This window comes from Salmo salar, chromosome ssa03 (genome assembly GCF_905237065.1).
Source record: "Salmo salar chromosome ssa03, Ssal_v3.1, whole genome shotgun sequence".
NCBI classification, from domain to species: Eukaryota; Metazoa; Chordata; class Actinopteri; order Salmoniformes; family Salmonidae; genus Salmo; species Salmo salar.
The window spans coordinates 94,246,787-94,266,904 of record NC_059444.1 but is presented as its reverse complement, the minus strand read 5'-3'; the positions used below and the strand labels follow the sequence as shown (position 1 = coordinate 94,266,904).

General features: G+C 42.5%; 1 protein-coding gene across 2 annotated transcripts in view; it reads right to left on the bottom strand.

The window, feature by feature from the left end:
- The window catches only part of LOC106606200 (COP9 signalosome complex subunit 1), a 25,262-nt gene extending 5,853 nt beyond the window's left edge, over nucleotides 1-19,409 (bottom strand). Inside the window, exons 1-11 of one of the 2 annotated variants that reach the window (XM_045715852.1) lie at nucleotides 19,301-19,375; nucleotides 16,659-16,901; nucleotides 15,496-15,588; nucleotides 11,244-11,425; nucleotides 10,908-11,072; nucleotides 10,310-10,445; nucleotides 9,983-10,060; nucleotides 9,727-9,787; nucleotides 3,820-3,905; nucleotides 3,519-3,613; nucleotides 3,029-3,134 (exon numbers count right to left, since the gene is read on the bottom strand). In XM_045715852.1, coding sequence (XP_045571808.1) covers nucleotides 3,029-3,134; nucleotides 3,519-3,613; nucleotides 3,820-3,905; nucleotides 9,727-9,787; nucleotides 9,983-10,060; nucleotides 10,310-10,445; nucleotides 10,908-11,072; nucleotides 11,244-11,425; nucleotides 15,496-15,588; nucleotides 16,659-16,901; nucleotides 19,301-19,333 — 1,278 coding nt within the window. In that variant the 5' untranslated portion in view covers nucleotides 19,334-19,375. Of the gene's footprint in view, nucleotides 1-3,028; nucleotides 3,135-3,518; nucleotides 3,614-3,819; nucleotides 3,906-9,726; nucleotides 9,788-9,982; nucleotides 10,061-10,309; nucleotides 10,446-10,907; nucleotides 11,073-11,243; nucleotides 11,426-15,495; nucleotides 15,589-16,658; nucleotides 16,902-19,300 lie in introns of both variants that reach the window. The other variant, XM_045715853.1, reaches the window with a different exon arrangement.
- Nucleotides 19,410-20,118: the final 709 nt, after the last annotated feature.

The following is a 20,118-nucleotide window of genomic DNA, read 5'->3' as shown; positions in this document are numbered from 1 at the left end:
AAACTGTTTTCTTCCTTACCTTCATCTAGTCAGCCTGTAACAGTCCATATAAAACTGTTTTCTTCCTTAACATCATCTAGTTAGCCTGTAACAGTCCATATAAAACTGTTTTCTTCCTTAACATCATCTAGTCAGCCTGTAACAGTCCATATAAAACTGTTTTCTTCCTTAACATCATCTAGTTAGCCTGTAACAGTCCATATAAAACTGTTTTCTTCCTTACCTTCATCTAGTCAGCCTGTAACAGTCCATATAAAACTGTTTTCTTCCTTAACATCATCTAGTCAGCCTGTAACAGTCCATATAAAACTGTTTTCTTCCTTACCTTCATGTAGTCAGCCTGTAACAGTCCATATAAAACTGCTTTCTTCCTTACCTTCATCTAGTCAGCCTGTAACAGTCCATATAAAACTGTTTTCTTCCTTAACATCATCTAGTTAGCCTGTAACAGTCCATATAAAACTGTTTTCTTCCTTAACATCATCTAGTCAGCCTGTAACAGTCCATATAAAACTGTTTTCTTCCTTACCTTCATCTAGTCAGCCTGTAACAGTCCATATAAAACTGTTTTCTTCCTTAACATCATCTAGTCAGCCTGTAACAGTCCATATAAAACTGTTTTCTTCCTTAACATCATCTAGTCAGCCTGTAACAGTCCATATAAAACTGTTTTCTTCCTTACCTTCATCTAGTCAGCCTGTAACAGTCCATATAAAACTGTTTTCTTCCATAACATCATCTAGTCAGCCTGTAACAGTCCATATAAAAATGTTTTCTTCCTTAACATCATCTAGTCAGCCTGTAACAGTCCATATAAAACTGTTTTCTTCCTTACCTTCATCTAGTCAGCCTGTAACTGTCCATATAAAACTGTTTTCTTCCTTACCTTCATCTAGTCAGCCTGTAACAGTCCATATAAAACTGTTTTCTTCCTTAACATCATCTAGTCAGCCTGTAACAGTCCATATAAAACTGTTTTCTTCCTTAACATCATCTAGTTAGCCTGTAACAGTCCATATAAAACTGTTTTCTTCCTTACCTTCATCTAGTCAGCCTGTAACAGTCCATATAAAACTGTTTTCTTCCTTAACATCATCTAGTCAGCCTGTAACAGTCCATATAAAACTGTTTTCTTCCTTACCTTCATCTAGTCAGCCTGTAACAGTCCATATAAAACTGTTTTCTTCCTTAACATCATCTAGTCAGCCTGTAACAGTCCATATAAAACTGTTTTCTTCCTTACCTTCATCTAGTCAGCCTGTAACAGTCCATATAAAACTGTTTTCTTCCTTAACATCATCTAGTTAGCCTGTAACAGTCCATATAAAACTGTTTTCTTCCTTAACATCATCTAGTCAGCCTGTAACAGTCCATATAAAACTGTTTTCTTCCTTAACATCATCTAGTCAGCCTCTAACAGTCCATATAAAACTGTTTTCTTCCTTAACATCATCTAGTTAGCCTGTAACAGTCCATATAAAACTGTTTTCTTCCTTACCTTCATCTAGTCAGCCTGTAACAGTCCATATAAAACTGTTTTCTTCCTTACCTTCATCTAGTCAGCCTGTAACAGTCCATATAAAACTGTTTTCTTCCTTACCTTCATCTAGTCAGCCTGTAACAGTCCATATAAATCTGTTTTCTTCCTTACCTTCATCTAGTCAGCCTGTAACAGTCCATATAAAACTGTTTTCTTCCTTAACATCATCTAGTCAGCCTGTAACAGTCCATATAAAACTGTTTTCTTCCTTACCTTCATCTAGTCAGCCTGTAACAGTCCATATAAAACTGTTTTCTTCCTTAACATCATCTAGTCAGCCTGTAACAGTCCATATAAAACTGTTTTCTTCCTTACCTTCATCTAGTCAGCCTGTAACAGTCCATATAAAACTGTTTTCTTCCTTAACATCATCTAGTCAGCCTCTAACAGTCCATATAAAACTGTTTTCTTCCTTACCTTCATCTAGTCAGCCTGTAACAGTCCATATAAAACTGTTTTCTTCCTTAACATCATCTAGTCAGCCTGTAACAGTCCATATAAAACTGTTTTCTTCCTTACCTTCATCTAGTCAGCCTGTAACAGTCCATATAAAACTGTTTTCTTCCTTAACATCATCTAGTCAGCCTCTAACAGTCCATATAAAACTGTTTTCTTCCTTAACATCATCTAGTCAGCCTGTAACAGTCCATATAAAACTGTTTTCTTCCTTACCTTCATCTAGTCAGCCTGTAACAGTCCATATAAAACTGTTTTCTTCCTTAACATCATCTAGTCAGCCTGTAACAGTCCATATAAAACTGTTTTCTTCCTTACCTTCATCTAGTCAGCCTCTAACAGTCCATATAAAACTGTTTTCTTCCTTAACATCATCTAGTCAGCCTGTAACAGTCCATATAAAACTGTTTTCTTCCTTACCTTCATCTAGTCAGCCTCTAACAGTCCATATAAAACTGTTTTCTTCCTTAACATCATCTAGTTAGCCTGTAACAGTCCATATAAAACTGTTTTCTTCCTTAACATCATCTAGTCAGCCTGTAACAGTCCATATAAAACTGTTTTCTTCCTTAACATCATCTAGTTAGCCTGTAACAGTCCATATAAAACTGTTTTCTTCCTTACCTTCATCTAGTCAGCCTCTAACAGTCCATATAAAACTGTTTTCTTCCTTAACATCATCTAGTTAGCCTGTAACAGTCCATATAAAACTGTTTTCTTCCTTACCTTCATCTAGTCAGCCTGTAACAGTCCATATAAAACTGTTTTCTTCCTTACCTTCATCTAGTCAGCCTGTAACAGTCCATATAAAACTGTTTTCTTCCTTAACATCATCTAGTTAGCCTGTAACAGTCCATATAAAACTGTTTTCTTCCTTAACATCATCTAGTCAGCCTGTAACAGTCCATATAAAACAGTTTTCTTCCTTACCTTCATCTAGTCAGCCTGTAACAGTCCATATAAAACTGTTTTCTTCCTTAACATCATCTAGTTAGCCTGTAACAGTCCATATAAAAACGTTTTCTTCCTTACCTTCATCTCGTCCAGTAGTTTCAGACAGGATGCGTACTGTGATTCGTAAAACTTGAAGATTATGTCACGCACCTGGGGCTCCAACTCTAAAAACAACTTAAAGGAGCTAGAGAGATAGGAGAGAGAGAGAGAGAGATAGGAGAGAGGAGAGGAGAGATAGGGAGAGATAGGAGAGAGAGAGGAGAGGAGAGATAGGGAGAGATAGAGGAGAGAGAGAGGAGAGATAGAGAGAGAGAGGAGAGGAGAGATAGGGAGAGATAGGAGAGAGATAGGGAGGAGAGGAGAGATAGGGAGAGAGGGAAAAGAGGTGCTGACATTTCAATATGTACTGAAATCTGTCATCACTCAACAAGCTGTTCCTCTCCATAACAGTTGTCATCAAGGACTTCCACTTGATCGAGAGAACAATGAAGCACATTGTTCTTTAACAGAGTTAGCAGTTACCTGGAGGGGACGACTAAGTATGGTGTACCCTGCGTAGGGAGCCTACCTGCTTGAGATGATGTTCTTCTGTAGTTCCTGTCTGTCGAAGGTGGCCAGGGCACACATCCCTCCATACACCGCTACATTATTGGGGGACAGGAGCTGGGGAGGGGACCCACAACAGGTTACAACTCCGCAATCCAAATACAACTAATAACACTCCATGTACACAGCAACGTCATGGCTCAGACCAGATATGGTGAGGTACCATACCATTATAATGGAGTGTTGGGGGGCGGGGTCAAGTGAGTTGGAGGCGGGGTCAAGTGAGTTGGGGTCAGAGATAGGGGGGTATATTGATATCTGACCTCTGGGAAGTCGCAGTGGTCAAATGAAGCCTGGAGGAAGCACTTGGCGGCCGGTTTGTACTTTCTAGAGGCCAGCTCTGCCAAACCTGGGGGGGACGGGTCAAGAGAAACATTTCAAACTCACAATTTAAAAATAGGTTTTATTACCTAATATGACCTAAGACTTCAGTGGTCCTCCTCACAGTATAATACTAGTATAGTATAATGTCTTAGCTGCAGACTTCAGTGGTCCTCCTAACAGTATAATACTAGTATAGTATAATGTCTTAGCTGCAGACTTCAGCGGTCCTCCTAACAGTATAATACTAGTATAGTATAATGTCTTAGCTGCAGACTTCAGTGGTCCTCCTAACAGTATAATACTAGTATAGTATAATGTCTTAGCTGCAGACTTCAGTTGTCCTCCTAACAGTATAGTATAATGTCTTAGCTGCAGACTTCAGTGGTCCTCCTAACAGTATAATACTAGTATAGTATAATGTCTTAGCTGCAGACTTCAGTGGTCCTCCTAACAGTATAATACTAGTATAGTATAATGTCTTAGCTGCAGACTTCAGTTGTCCTCCTAACAGTATAATACTAGTATAGTATAATGTCTTAGCTGCAGACTTCAGTGGTCCTCCTAACAGTATAATACTAGTATAGTATAATGTCTTAGCTGCAGACTTCAGCGGTCCCCCTAACAGTATAATACTAGTATAGTATAATGTCTTAGCTGCAGACTTCAGTGGTCCTCCTAACAGTATAATACTAGTATAGTATAATGTCTTAGCTGCAGACTTCAGGGGTCCTCCCAACAGTATAGTATAATGTCTTAGCTGCAGACTTCAGTGGTACTCCTAACACTATAGTATAATGTCTTAGCTGCAGACTTCAGTTGTCCTCCTAACAGTATAGTATAATGTCTTAGCTGTAGACTTCAGTTGTCCTCCTAACAGTATAATACTAGTATAGTATAATGTCTTAGCTGCAGACTTCAGTGGTCCTCCTAACAGTATAATACTAGTATAGTATAATGTCTTAGCTGCAGACTTCAGTGGTCCTCCTAACAGTATATTTTAGTATAATGTCTTAGCTGCAGACTTCAGTGGTCCTCCTAACAGTATAGTATAATGTCTTAGCTGCAGACTTCAGCGGTCCTCCTAACAGTATAATACTAGTATAGTATAATGTCTTAGCTGCAGACTTCAGTGGTCCTCCTAACAGTATAGTATAATGTCTTAGCTGCAGACTTCAGTTGTCCTCCTAACAGTATAGTATAATGTCTTAGCTGCAGACTTCAGTGGTCCTCCTAACACTATAGTATAATGTCTTAGCTGCAGACTTCAGTTGTCCTCCTAACAGTATAATACTAGTATAGTATAATGTCTTAGCTGCAGACTTCAGTGGTCCTCCTAACAGTATAATACTAGTATAGTATAATGTCTTAGCTGCAGACTTCAGGGGTCCTCCTAACAGTATAGTATAATGTCTTAGCTGCAGACTTCAGTGGTCCTCCTAACAGTATAGTATAATGTCTTAGCTGCAGACTTCAGCGGTCCTCCTAACAGTATAATACTAGTATAGTATAATGTCTTAGCTGCAGACTTCAGCGGTCCTCCTAACAGTATAATACTAGTATAGCATAATGTCTTAGCTGCAGACTTCAGTGGTCCTCCTAACAGTATAATACTAGTATAGTATAATGTCTTAGCTGCAGACTTCAGCGGTCCTCCTAACAGTATAAACTAGTATAGTATAATGTCTTAGCTGCAGACTTCAGCGGTCCTCCTAACAGTATAGTATAATGTCTTAGCTGCAGACTTCAGCGGTCCTCCTAACAGTATAATACTAGTATAGTATAATGTCTTAGCTGCAGACTTCAGTGGTCCTCCTAACAGTATAATACTAGTATAGTATAATGTCTTAGCTGCAGACTTCAGCGGTCCTCCTAACAGTATAAGTATAGCATAATGTCTTAGCTGCAGACTTCAGTGGTCCTCCTAACAGTATATGTATAATGTCTTAGCTGCAGACTTCAGTGGTCCTCCTAACAGTATAATACTAGTATAGTATAATGTCTTAGCTGCAGACTTCAGTGGTCCTCCTAACAGTATAGTATAATGTCTTAGCTGCAGACTTCAGCGGTCCTCCTAACAGTATAATACTAGTATAGCATAATGTCTTAGCTGCAGACTTCAGTGGTCCTCCTAACAGTATAATACTAGTATAGTATAATGTCTTAGCTGCAGACTTCAGCGGTCCTCCTAACAGTATAATACAGTATAGCTAATGTCTTAGCTGCAGACTTCAGCGGTCCTCCTAACAGTATAATACTAGTATAGTATAATGTCTTAGCTGCAGACTTCAGTGGTCCTCCTAACAGTATAAACTAGCATAATGTCTTAGCTGCAGACTTCAGCGGTCCTCCTAACAGTATAGTATACATGTCTTAGCTGCAGACTTCAGTGGTCCTCCTAACAGTATACTTATAGTATAATGTCTTAGCTGCAGACTTCAGTGGTCCTCCTAACAGTATAATACTAGTATAGTATAATGTCTTAGCTGCAGACTTCAGTGGTCCTCCTAACAGTATAGTATAATGTCTTAGCTGCAGACTTCAGCGGTCCTCCTAACAGTATAATACTAGTATAGTATAATGTCTTAGCTGCAGACTTCAGTGGTCCTCCTAACAGTATAATACTAGTATAGTATAATGTCTTAGCTGCAGACTTCAGCGGTCCTCCTAACAGTATAATACTAGTATAGCATAATGTCTTAGCTGCAGACTTCAGTGGTCCTCCTAACAGTATAGTATAATGTCTTAGCTGCAGACTTCAGTGGTCCTCCTAACAGTATATCTAGCATAATGTCTTAGCTGCAGACTTCAGTGGTCCTCCTAACAGTATAACTAGAGTATAATGTCTTAGCTGCAGACTTCAGTTGTCCTCCTAACAGTATAATACTAGTATAGTATAATGTCTTAGCTGCAGACTTCAGTGGTCCTCCTAACAGTATAATACTAGTATAGTATAATGTCTTAGCTGCAGACTTCAGCGGTCCTCCTAACAGTATAATACTAGTATAGTATAATGTCTTAGCTGCAGACTTCAGTGGTCCTCCTAACAGTATAATACTAGTATAGTATAATGTCTTAGCTGCAGACTTCAGGGGTCCTCCCAACAGTATAGTATAATGTCTTAGCTGCAGACTTCAGTGGTACTCCTAACACTATAGTATAATGTCTTAGCTGCAGACTTCAGTTGTCCTCCTAACAGTATAATACTAGTATAGTATAATGTCTTAGCTGCAGACTTCAGTGGTCCTCCTAACAGTATAATACTAGTATAGTATAATGTCTTAGCTGCAGACTTCAGGGGTCCTCCTAACAGTATAGTATAATGTCTTAGCTGCAGACTTCAGTGGTCCTCCTAACAGTATAGTATAATGTCTTAGCTGCAGACTTCAGCGGTCCTCCTAACAGTATAATACTAGTATAGTATAATGTCTTAGCTGCAGACTTCAGTGGTCCTCCTAACAGTATAGTATAATGTCTTAGCTGCAGACTTCAGTTGTCCTCCTAACAGTATAGTATAATGTCTTAGCTGCAGACTTCAGTGGTCCTCCTAACACTATAGTATAATGTCTTAGCTGCAGACTTCAGTTGTCCTCCTAACAGTATAATACTAGTATAGTATAATGTCTTAGCTGCAGACTTCAGTGGTCCTCCTAACAGTATAATACTAGTATAGTATAATGTCTTAGCTGCAGACTTCAGGGGTCCTCCTAACAGTATAGTATAATGTCTTAGCTGCAGACTTCAGTGGTCCTCCTAACAGTATAGTATAATGTCTTAGCTGCAGACTTCAGCGGTCCTCCTAACAGTATAATACTAGTATAGTATAATGTCTTAGCTGCAGACTTCAGCGGTCCTCCTAACAGTATAATACTAGTATAGCATAATGTCTTAGCTGCAGACTTCAGTGGTCCTCCTAACAGTATAATACTAGTATAGTATAATGTCTTAGCTGCAGACTTCAGTGGTCCTCCTAACAGTATAATACTAGTATAGTATAATGTCTTAGCTGCAGACTTCAGTGGTCCTCCTAACAGTATAGTATAATGTCTTAGCTGCAGACTTCAGCGGTCCTCCTAACAGTATAATACTAGTATAGTATAATGTCTTAGCTGCAGACTTCAGTGGTCCTCCTAACAGTATAATACTAGTATAGTATAATGTCTTAGCTGCAGACTTCAGTGGTCCTCCTAACAGTATAATACTAGTATAGTATAATGTCTTAGCTGCAGACTTCAGTGGTCCTCCTAACAGTATAGTATAATGTCTTAGCTGCAGACTTCAGTGGTCCTCCTAACAGTATAGTATAATGTCTTAGCTGCAGACTTCAGTGGTCCTCCTAACAGTATAATACTAGTATAGTATAATGTCTTAGCTGCAGACTTCAGCGGTCCTCCTAACAGTATAGTATAATGTCTTAGCTGCAGACTTCAGCGGTCCTCCTAACAGTATAATACTAGTATAGCATAATGTCTTAGCTGCAGACTTCAGTGGTCCTCCTAACAGTATAGTATAATGTCTTAGCTGCAGACTTCAGTGGTCCTCCTAACAGTATAATACTAGTATAGTATAATGTCTTAGCTGCAGACTTCAGTGGTCCTCCTAACAGTATAGTATAATGTCTTAGCTGCAGACTTCAGCGGTCCTCCTAACAGTATAATACTAGTATAGCATAATGTCTTAGCTGCAGACTTCAGTGGTCCTCCTAACAGTATAATACTAGTATAGTATAATGTCTTAGCTGCAGACTTCAGCGGTCCTCCTAACAGTATAATACTAGTATAGCATAATGTCTTAGCTGCAGACTTCAGTGGTCCTCCTAACAGTATAATACTAGTATAGTATAATGTCTTAGCTGCAGACTTCAGTGGTCCTCCTAACAGTATAGCATAATGTCTTAGCTGCAGACTTCAGTGGTCCTCCTAACAGTATAGTATAATGTCTTAGCTGCAGACTTCAGTGGTCCTCCTAACAGTATAATACTAGTATAGTATAATGTCTTAGCTGCAGACTTCAGTGGTCCTCCTAACAGTATAATACTAGTATAGTATAATGTCTTAGCTGCAGACTTCAGTGGTCCTCCTAACAGTATAGTATAATGTCTTAGCTGCAGACTTCAGCGGTCCTCCTAACAGTATAATACTAGTATAGCATAATGTCTTAGCTGCAGACTTCAGTGGTCCTCCTAACAGTATAATACTAGTATAGTATAATGTCTTAGCTGCAGACTTCAGTGGTCCTCCTAACAGTATAGCATAATGTCTTAGCTGCAGACTTCAGTGGTCCTCCTAACAGTATAGTATAATGTCTTAGCTGCAGACTTCAGTGGTCCTCCTAACAGTATAGCATAATGACTTAGTATAATGTCTTAGCTGCAGACTTCAGTGGTCCTCCTAACAGTATAATACTAGTATAGTATAATGTCTTAGCTGCAGACTTCAGTGGTCCTCCTAACAGTATAGTATAATGTCTTAGCTGCAGACTTCAGCGGTCCTCCTAACAGTATAATACTAGTATAGTATAATGTCTTAGCTGCAGACTTCAGTGGTCCTCCTAACAGTATAGTATAATGTCTTAGCTGCAGACTTCAGCGGTCCTCCTAACAGTATAATACTAGTATAGTATAATGTCTTAGCTGCAGACTTCAGTGGTCCTCCTAACAGTATAATACTAGTATAGTATAATGTCTTAGCTGCAGACTTCAGTGGTCCTCCTAACAGTATAATACTAGTATAGTATAATGTCTTAGCTGCAGACTTCAGTGGTCCTCCTAACAGTATAATACTAGTATAGTATAATGTCTTAGCTGCAGACTTCAGTGGTCCTCCTAACAGTATAATATGATATCTTACCCGCAGCACATTTTAGTTTGGTGAGGACAGATTGGTTCTGACTGTCTCTCTCTCCTCGTTGCTAGAAGAACAAGCAAGCGGAGATAAGTCAGTGATTTTCTCTCAGTGTGAAGGCTATATTCGAACCTACTATACACACACAACAATTTAAAAGGAGAAAATATATTGAACAAATTCTCATACTGCTTGATTTTACAAGTTTCTCTCACTAGGAAGGTACGATGGAAAGGTTATAGTTCAGTCATTCAGTACTAACCTCAGCTATCTCTGGAGTGGATTCTGCCTTGCTGACATAGCTAAGTACATGGGACCAGTTCTGGAGGTAAACGCTAACCTAGCGAGAGGGAAATACACAGAGAGAGAGAGAGAGAGGAGACAGAGACAGACAGAGGAGAGAGAGTGAGAGAGAGGGGGGAGACAGAGACAGACAGAGGAGAGAAAAGGTTTGAGAAACTTTCCAAGGATGTTAGGTCAGACAATCCACGTTTATAGACTTGACCAAGTGAAGACACAACTTGATAAAAGTTGACATGACATTCATAAATATTCATTTCGGAGGCACGTGTTAATGAGGTCATTGTACCTTGATGACGTTCAGACACATGTTGATGACATGCTTGGCACTAGTGCAGTAGTCTCGGGCTCGGCTGTAACACTTAAGGGCGTTGCTGAGATCTCCACAGTCTAAATAGTGGTCCCCTAGGTCATCATGACCCCGCCTGAACAGAGAGAGAGAGAGAGAGGGAGGGGAGAGGGGAGGGGGAGGGAGGAGAGAGAGGGGAGAGGGAGGAGAGAAAGAGAGAGGGAGAGGGAGAGAGAGAGGAGGGAGAGAAGGGAGGAGAGAGAAGAGGAGGAGAGAGGGAGAGGGGAGGAGAGGAGGAGAGAGAGGAAAATCCGGAGAGAGAACTTGTTGAGTAGTAGACTGGTTCCATTTGAGTTTTGAGGCCCTTCCTCTCCTCTACCACATCACTGGCTGTGTCCACATTCTCCAACCTTATCCCAAAGTGTGTACTTGTCTTGCACGCTCCCTCTCATGAAGTTAAAAGCACTGGATGTGTGTAAACCCAGCAGATGTCCTAGGTTCTAGCCATGCATGTTATCTGAGTTCCATCTCCACTGCTTGTGACACACGTAACACAGTGAAAACAATGTCTACTTGAGTTTCCCCCGTAGCTAGTTACCTGATGCTCTCTTTGATGGAGTTTCCCTTGTAGTTCTTGAGGTCAGTGTCCAGCTTCTCCAGTTTGAGCAGGGCCTTTTTCCTGGTGCTCTCTGCCCAGGCTGTGTCCAGGAGAGGGGCCTCCACCGGCCCATCAGGCACTGCGTCAGGGACACCCTGCGCCTGTCTGGGAATAGACAGAGATGTTAGGGACGTATGCACACATGTGGGATCTCACACACACACACACACACACACACACACACACACACACACACACACACACACACACACACACACAGATACTTTTGTACCTTATATAGGCCCCACTTCACTCTCACACACGCTTTCTCCTCACCTCTTGGCGTCGGTGAGTCTGCGGTGGATCTCCTCGTACACGTCTACGTTGAAGGTCCTCTGGACGAAGGACAGGGCCATCTTCAGGGCCTCGGCACGGAGCTGGGGACAATGTTGTGCTATGAACTGCAGTCTCTCAATACGCATCAGACCGCTGTAGCTGGACGCAAACTGCTCCAGGTCCTAGAGAGGGAGACCAGGAGAGATGAAAGACAGAGAGAGAGAGAGAGAGAGACAGGGAGACAAAAGAGAGATTGACAGAGAGACAGCGAGAGGCAGCGAGACAGAGAGATTGAGAGAAAGACAGAGACAGAGATTGAGACAGCGAGAAGACAGTGAGAAGATAACACATGATAGGAGTAGACCACCATGTGACAGAATGACTTCATTTAGTGTTCATTTCAGTGTTCAGCATAGAATATAGAAGTAGAACTACAAAGCTAAGGAAGATAGTCAACGTCCCAGTGCTAGCTTAGTGCTATAGTAACGTCCCAGTGCTAGGGCTAGCTTACTGCTATAGTAACATCCCAGTGCTAGCTTAGTGCTATAGTAACGTCCCAGTGCTAGCTAAGTGCTATAGTAACGTCCCAGTGCTAGAGTAACGTCCCAGTGCTAGGGCTAGCTGAGTGCTATAGTAACGTCCCAGTGCTAGCTTAGTGCTATAGTAACGTCCCAGTGCTAGCTTAGTGCTATAGTAACGTCCCAGTGCTAGGGCTAGCTTAGTGCTATAGTAATGTCCCAGTGCTAGCTAAGTGCTATAGTAACGTCCCAGGGCTAGCTTAGTGCTATAGTAACGTCCTAGTGCTAGAGTAACGTCCCAGTGCTAGGGCTAGCTTAGTGCTATAGTAACGTCCCAGTGCTAGCTAAGTGCTATAGTAACGTCCCAGGGCTAGCTTAGTGCTATAGTAACGTCCCAGTGCTAGAGTAACGTCCCAGTGCTAGCTGAGTGCTATAGTAACGTCCCAGTGCTAGAGTAACGTCCCAGTGCTAGCTTAGTGCTATAGTAACGTCCCAGTGCTAGAGTAACGTGCTAGGGCTAGCTTAGTGCTATAGTAATGTCCCAGTGCTAGCTAAGTGCTATAGTAACGTCCCAGTGCTAGGGCTAGCTGAGTGCTATAGTAACGTCCCAGTGCTAGCTTAGTGCTATAGTAACGTCCCAGTGCTAGCTAAGTGCTATAGTAACGTCCCAGTGCTAGAGTAACGTCCTGCTATAGTAACGTCCCAGTGCTAGAGTAACGTCCCAGTGCTAGCTTAGTGCTAGAGTAACGTCCCAGTGCTAGCTTAGTGCTAGAGTAACGTCCCAGTGCTAGCTTAGTGCTATAGTAACGTCCCAGTGCTAGCTTAGTGCTATAGTAACGTCCCAGTGCTAGCTTAGTGCTATAGTAACGTCCCAGTGCTAGCTTAGTGCTATAGTAACGTCCCAGTGCTAGCTTAGTGCTAGAGTAACGTCCCAGTGCTAGCTTAGTGCTATAGTAACGTCCCAGTGCTAGCTTAGTGCTATAGCAACGTACCAGTGCTAGGGCTAGCTTAGTGCTATAGTAACGTCCCAGTGCTAGCTTAGTGCTATAGTAACGTGCCAGTGCTAGCTTAGTGCTATAATAACGTCCCAGTGCTAGTGCTAGCTTAGTGCTATAGTAACGTACCAGTGCTAGCTTAGTGCTATAGTAACGTACCAGTGCTAGGGCTAGCTTAGTGCTATAGTAACGTCCCAGTGCTAGGGCTAGCTTAGTGCTTTAGTAACGTATCAGTGCTAGCTTAGTCACATAGTAACGTCCCAGTGCTAGCTTAGTGCTATAGTAACGTACCAGTGCTAGGGCTAGCTTAGTGCTATAGTAACGTCCCAGTGCTAGCTTAGTGCTATAGTAACGTACCAGTGCTAGGGCTAGCTTAGTGCTTTAGTAACGTACCAGTGCTAGCTTAGTCCCATAGTAACGTCCCAGTGCTAGCTTAGTGCTATAGTAACGTACCAGTGCTAGGGCTAGCTTAGTGCTTTAGTAACGTACCAGTGCTAGCTTAGTCCCATAGTAACGTCCCAGTGCTAGCTTAGTGCTTTAGTAACGTACCAGTGCTAGCTTAGTCCCATAGTAACGTCCCAGTGCTAGCTTAGTGCTATAGTAACATAGCAGTGCTAGCTTAGTGCTATAGTAAAGTACCAGTGCTAGTGCTAGCTTAGTGCTATAGTAACGTCCCAGTGCTAGCTTAGTGCTATAATAACGTCCCAGTGCTAGGGCTAGCTTAGTGCTATAGTAACGTACCAGTGCTAGCTTAGTGCTATAGTAACGTACCAGTGCTAGGGCTAGCTTAGTGCTATAATAACGTCCCAGTGCTAGGGCTAGCTTAGTGCTATAGTAACGTACCAGTGCTAGTTTAGTGCTATAGTAACGTCCCAGTGCTAGCTTAGTGCTATAATAACGTCCCAGTGCTAGGGCTAGCTTAGTGCTATAGTAACGTACCAGTGCTAGCTTAGTGCTATAGTAACGTACCAGTGCTAGGGCTAGCTTAGTGCTATAGTAACGTACCAGTGCTAGCTTAGTGCTATAAAAACGTCCCAGTGCTAGGGCTAGCTTAGTGCTATAGTAACGTACCAGTGCTAGTTTAGTGCTATAGTAACGTCCCAGTGCTAGCTTAGTGCTATAGTAACGTACCAGTGCTAGGGCTAGCTTAGTGCTATAGTAACGTCCCAGTGCTAGGGCTACCTTAATGCTATAGTAACGTACCAGTGCTAGCTTAGTGCTATAGTAACGTCCCAGTGCTAGCTTAGTGCTATAATATCGTCCCAGTGCTAGGGCTAGCTTAATGCTATAGTAACGTCCCAGTGCTAGCTTAGTGCTATAGTAACGTCCCAGTGCTAGCTTAGTGCTATAGTAACGTCCCAGTGCTAGCTTAGTGCTATAGTAACGTACCAGTGCTAGGGCTAGCTTAGTGCTATAGTAACGTCCCAGTGCTAGCTTAGTGCTATAGTAACGTACCAGTGCTAGGGCTAGCTTAGTGCTATAGTAACGTCCCAGTGCTAGCTTAGTGCTATAGTAACGTACCAGTGCTAGCTTAGTGCTATAGTAACGTCCCAGTGCTAGCTTAGTGCTATAGTAACGTACCAGTGCTAGGGCTAGCTTAGTGCTATAGTAACGTCCCAGTGCTAGCTTAGTGCTATAGTAACGTCCCAGTGCTAGGGCTAGCTTAGTGCTATAGTAACGTCCCAGTGCTAGGGCTAGCTTAGTGCTATAGTAACGTACCAGTGCTAGGGCTAGCTTAGTGCTATAGTAACGTACCAGTGCTAGTTTAGTGCTATAGTAACGTACCAGTGCTAGCTTAGTGCTATAGTAACGTCCCAGTGCTAGGGCTAGCTTAGTGCTATAGTAACGTACCAGTGCTAGGGCTAGCTTAGTGCTATAGTAACGTACCAGTGCTAGTTTAGTGCTATAGTAACGTCCCAGTGCTAGGGCTAGCTTAGTGCTATAGTAACGTACCAGTGCTAGTTTAGTGCTATAGTAACGTCCCAGTGCTAGGGCTAGCTTAGTGCTATAGTAACGTCCCAGTGCTAGTTTAGTGCTATAGTAACGTCCCAGTGCTAGGGCTAGCTTAGTGCTATAGTAACGTACCAGTGCTAGTTTAGTGCTATAGTAACGTCCCAGTGCTAGGGCTAGCTTAGTGCTTTAGTAACGTACCAGTGCTAGCTTAGTGCTATAGTAACGTCCCAGTGCTAGGGCTAGCTTAGTGCTATAGTAACGTACCAGTGCTAGCTTAGTGCTATAGTAACGTCCCAGTGCTAGGGCTAGCTTAGTGCTATAGTAACGTCCCAGTGCTAGGGCTAGCTTAGTGCTATAGTAACGTCCCAGTGCTAGTTTAGTGCTATAGTAACGTCCCAGTGCTAGGGCTAGCTTAGTGCTATAGTAACGTACCAGTGCTAGCTTAGTGCTATAGTAACGTCCCAGTGCTAGGGCTAGCTTAGTGCTATAGTAACGTCCCAGTGCTAGGGCTAGCTTAGTGCTATAGTAACGTCCCAGTGCTAGCTTAGTGCTATAGTAACGTACCAGTGCTAGGGCTAGCTTAGTGCTATAGTAACGTCCCAGTGCTAGTTTAGTGCTATAGTAACGTACCAGTGCTAGCTTAGTGCTATAGTAACGTACCAGTGCTAGCTTAGTGCTATAGTAACGTACCAGTGCTAGGGCTAGCTTAGTGCTATAGTAACGTACCAGTGCTAGTTTAGTGCTATAGTAACGTACCAGTGCTAGCTTAGTGCTATAATAACGTACCAGTGTGGGGTTTTCCACCACATAGTTGGTGTCTGGAGCATTCTGCTGGTCTTCCTGGGGGTCAGCATCGATCTGCATCGGCTCAACAGCCCCCTGGAGGAGAGAGAGGGATGGAAGGGAGGGGGAGAGAGAAGGTGAGATGGAGAGAGAGCGAGCAGGGGCGAGAGAGAGATAGGGGGTCAAGCTCTAAAAGTCTAAGGTCAATGTCCGTGCACCCGCTGAAATCGAATTAGCATTTAAAAAAAGCCCCATAGAAATCCATCAATTTAAGCTAGAGCAGTGTTTCTGCAGTGAAAGGTGACAGAGCTAGAGCAGTGTTTCTGCAGTGAAAGGTGACAGAGCTAGAGCAGTGTTTCTGCAGTGAAAGGTGACAGAGCTAGAGCAGTGTTTCTGCAGTGAAAGGTGACAGAGCTAGAGCAGTGTTTCTGCAGTGAAAGGTGACAGAGCTAGGGCGGTGTTTGTCAGACCATGAGACACCCCAATTGGTCTTCTCACAAAATTGTCTGTAGCGTCCGAACAGCCTACAAATGATTGACCCTTCAATGGAAAGATGAGACTCTCACGAACATGACGGTGTTCTCCGTTTTGCTCTATGACCCCGACAAGCTACTTGGGACTCATCTGAAGTCTGTACAGCCGATCTGCCAACTGTCTGAACAGTTTGGCCTACACACTAATATGACCCTCTGTGTAAAGGTGAGACTCTCTAGGACGCCCACAGGCCTCACAAGACTTGCCAGGAGGGCCCCTTGAACAAAGTTGAAAACATTTATGGAAGTATATATGGAGACTGGATTAGTACCAAAAATATGGGGTTAAATACATGTAAAAAACCCTATTTTTTTATTTATTTTTTACTTTATTTAACTAGGCAATTCAGTTAAGAACAAATTCTTATTTACAATGACGGCCTAGGAACAGCCTTGTTCAGGGGCAGCTCAGGGATTCAATCTAGCAACCTTTCGGTTACTGGCCCAACGTTCTAACCACTAGGCTACCTGCTGCCCTAATAGCAGTAAGGCCAAAAATGATTTATCAAAAAAATGTGTCCTATTTTTTATACCTCAAGGGGTCTTAAAACTCAAAATCAAAATGATCCTTGGTATGACCTTAAAACAATTTCATATATCAGAGCTTTGCTCTGTCTGCTCTGGTGGTCCTACCTCTGGGAGCAGGGAGCATGCTGAGAGGCTGGAGCTAAGGACGTAGTCCCCTGCAGTGAACGGTGACAGCAGATTGGGTCTACTGCTGCTATGGGAGGTACAGGGCAGCTCTGAGGCTGAGGTCTGGGCCAAGCTAGCCCTACTCTTGTCCCTGTCTCTGGCCATGTCCCTGTCTCTTTCACTGTCCTGAGCCTGAGCTTGCTCTGCCCCTGCGGCAACCTCCAGCTCTGACACTGAGCTGTCCTGGAGGAGGGAAAGGGGGGAGATGCAGGGAAGGAAGGGAGGGGGGAGATGGAGGAGAGGGCAAAAGAGTGATTTCTGTCCTTGACTTAAAGCACTTCGCATGATAAGTCATGTTAGTTAGCTAGCCAGACCTCTGACCACATTAGCTGGATGTTATTTGGGGCTGTGTAATAAACTACATGACCAAAAGTATGTGGACACCTGCTCGTCAAACATCTTATTCCATAATCATGGGTATTAATATGTCCCCTCTTTGTTGCTATAACAGCCTCCACTCTTCTGGGAAGGCTTTCCACTAGATGTTGGAACATTTCTGCAGGGACTTGTTTCCATTCAGCCACAAGAGCATTAGTGAGGTTGGGCGATTAGGCCTGGTTCGCAGTCGGCGTTCCAATTCATCCCAAAGTAATTTGATGGGCTTGAGGTCAGGGCTCTGTGTAGGCTAGTCAAGTTCTTCCACACTGATCAACAAACCATTTCTGTATGGACCTCACTTGGTGCACGAGGGCATTGTCATGCTGAAACAGGAAAGGGCCTTCCCCAAACTGTTGCCACAAAATCATCTATGCTGTAATGTTAAGATTTCCCTTCATGGTAACTAAGGGGCCTAGCCCAAACCATGAAATTGGGGCAGGTAGCTTTCTCCTGGCATCCACCAAACCCAGATTCTTCCATTGGACTGCCAGAAGGTGAAGAGTGATTCATCACTCCAGAGAACACATTTCCACTGCTCCAGATTCCAATGGCAGTGAGCTTTACACCACTCAACCTGACGCCTGGCATTGTGATCTTGGTGTGCGACTGCAAGGCCATGGAAACCATTACAATTTTTTATTTAACCTTTATTTAACTAGGCAAGTCAGTTACGAACAAATTCTTATTTACAATGACGGCCTACCCCAGCCAAACCCGAACGACGTTGGGCCAATTGTGCACCGCCCTATGGGACTCGGCCATGATGCACACGGTCCCGTGTGGCTCAGTTGGTAGAGCATGGTGTTTGCAACGCCAGGGTTGTGGGTTTGATTCCCACGTCGGACCAGTATGGGAAGAAAAAAAAATGTATGAAATGTATGCATTCACTACTGTAAGTTGCTCTGGATAAGAGCGTCTGCTAAATGACTAAAATGTAAAATGATGCAGTGCCTTAGACAGCTGCGCCACTCGAGAGCCCATGAAGCTCCCGACGAACAGTTCTTGTGCTGACGTTGCCTTCAGAGGCAGTTTGGAACTCGGTAGTGAGTGTTGCTACGCGTTTCAGTGGTCCCGTTCTGTGAGTTTGTGAGGCCTACCACTTCGCGGCTGAGCCATTGTTGCTCCTAGACATTTTCACTTATCAGCACTTACAGTTGTCCAGGGCAGCTCTAGCAGGGCATACATTTTACAAACCGACTTGTTGGAAAAGTGGCATCTTATGACGGAGCCATGTTGAAAGTCACTGAGCTCTTCAGTACGGGCCATTCTACTGCCAATGTTTTGTCTATGGAGATTGCATGTCTTTTTTGAAAATAAAGATTGCATGGCTGTGTGCTCGATTTTATACACCTGTCAGCAACGGGTGTGGCTGAAATATCAGAATCCACTCATTTGAATGGGTGTCCACATACTTTTGGTGATGTAGTGGATATTTGGTGCTGTACAAACAAGGTGGGTCACACATGTGAATTGGTGGAAGAAGCCAGGTCTGAGACATTTAAGACACATGGAAGTCCTGCTTCTTGCATAAAAGGGATGTCAATTAATGCGTTGCCTCTAAATGAACAGCGCCTAAACTGAACTGCAAGGCTTGGTGAAAGGTTTCAGGGTGATAGGAACTTCTGCCAGTCCGGTGGATGTTGTTTAGTTAGTTGATTATAACAGACAATTTAAGAATTGTTTCCATGGCCATCTTCTCTAGCTAACTACATTTTTATTTAGCTAGCTAAACAGTTTGCATTTTAGGTGGCTAGGCTAACGTTTGACACAGACGTAGCTATGCTAGTCAGGAATTACTAACTGCAGCCAGTTTTCTTTTTTTAAATGAGCAAATTACAGTAACGACTCAACACGAGCCATCAAACTGTCTGTTAACATTTTCTATAACTAATTTAGCTACACCTGTTTTTTTTAATCCGCCGACTAGTTAGCTAAATCTATCAAACAAATTGAAGATTTATAATCTATAATAAACCTAGTTCAATCCGCCCTAACGCTAAATGTATTAGCTAATAAGGTCTAACTTGATGTTGCGACCCTAGCATAGCTTCTTAGCTAACGTTAGCTAGCAAGATTAGCTTGTTAGCTAACGCTAGTTGGAAACACTTTGTTAGAGGACCAAATAGATCAACTCAATCTAAACAAAAAATATAGTCATTCAAACGTGTTCCCGGTTATATGAACTGTTGAAAACACAAGTTTACCTGAAAGTTAAAAACCTGTACGGGCAGAGGCATCTCCTTCTCTGCCGACACAAACACAATAATCACATCCGGGGTATGGGAGTGCAACTTGTATCTAAATCCCTGTGGCTCAAAAGTTACTGCCTAAAATCAAAATATGGCTAGCTGGAACAAACCCAGCTTTGGCACTGTTATGAAACATTTTAATACCCACAGTCTTACATTATCATACATGGTTATAACGCCTAGTATATTGGATAGTATATCAAACCTAGTATATAAAGTACAGCGCATTCGGAAATTATTCAGACCCCAACACATTTACACATTTTGTTTCGTGACAGCCTTATTCCCTCAAAACCAAGAATTCCTGATTAGTCCGGGAAAATCCCATGTCTGGTTGACTGTGAGCATCTGAAGGGTCACCCTAATCCCTCTATACAGTGCATTCAAAAAGTATTCAAACCCCTTGACTTTTTCCATATTTTGTTATGTTACAGCCTTATTCTAAAATGGATGAAATAATGTTTTCCCTCATCAATCTACACACATTACCCCATAATGACAAAGCAAAAACAGTTCTGACATTTCTGCAAATGTATTAAACGTAAAAACTGAAATACCTTCTTTAAATAAGTATTCAGACCATTTGCGTTGAGACTTACATTTACATTTAAGTCATTTAGCAGACGCTCTTATCCAGAGCGACTTACAAATTGGTGCATTCACCTTATAATATCCAGTGGAACAACCACTTTACAATAGTGCATCTAAATCTTTTAAGGGGGGGTTAGAAGGATTACTTTATCCTATCCCAGGTATTCCTTAAAGAGGTGGGG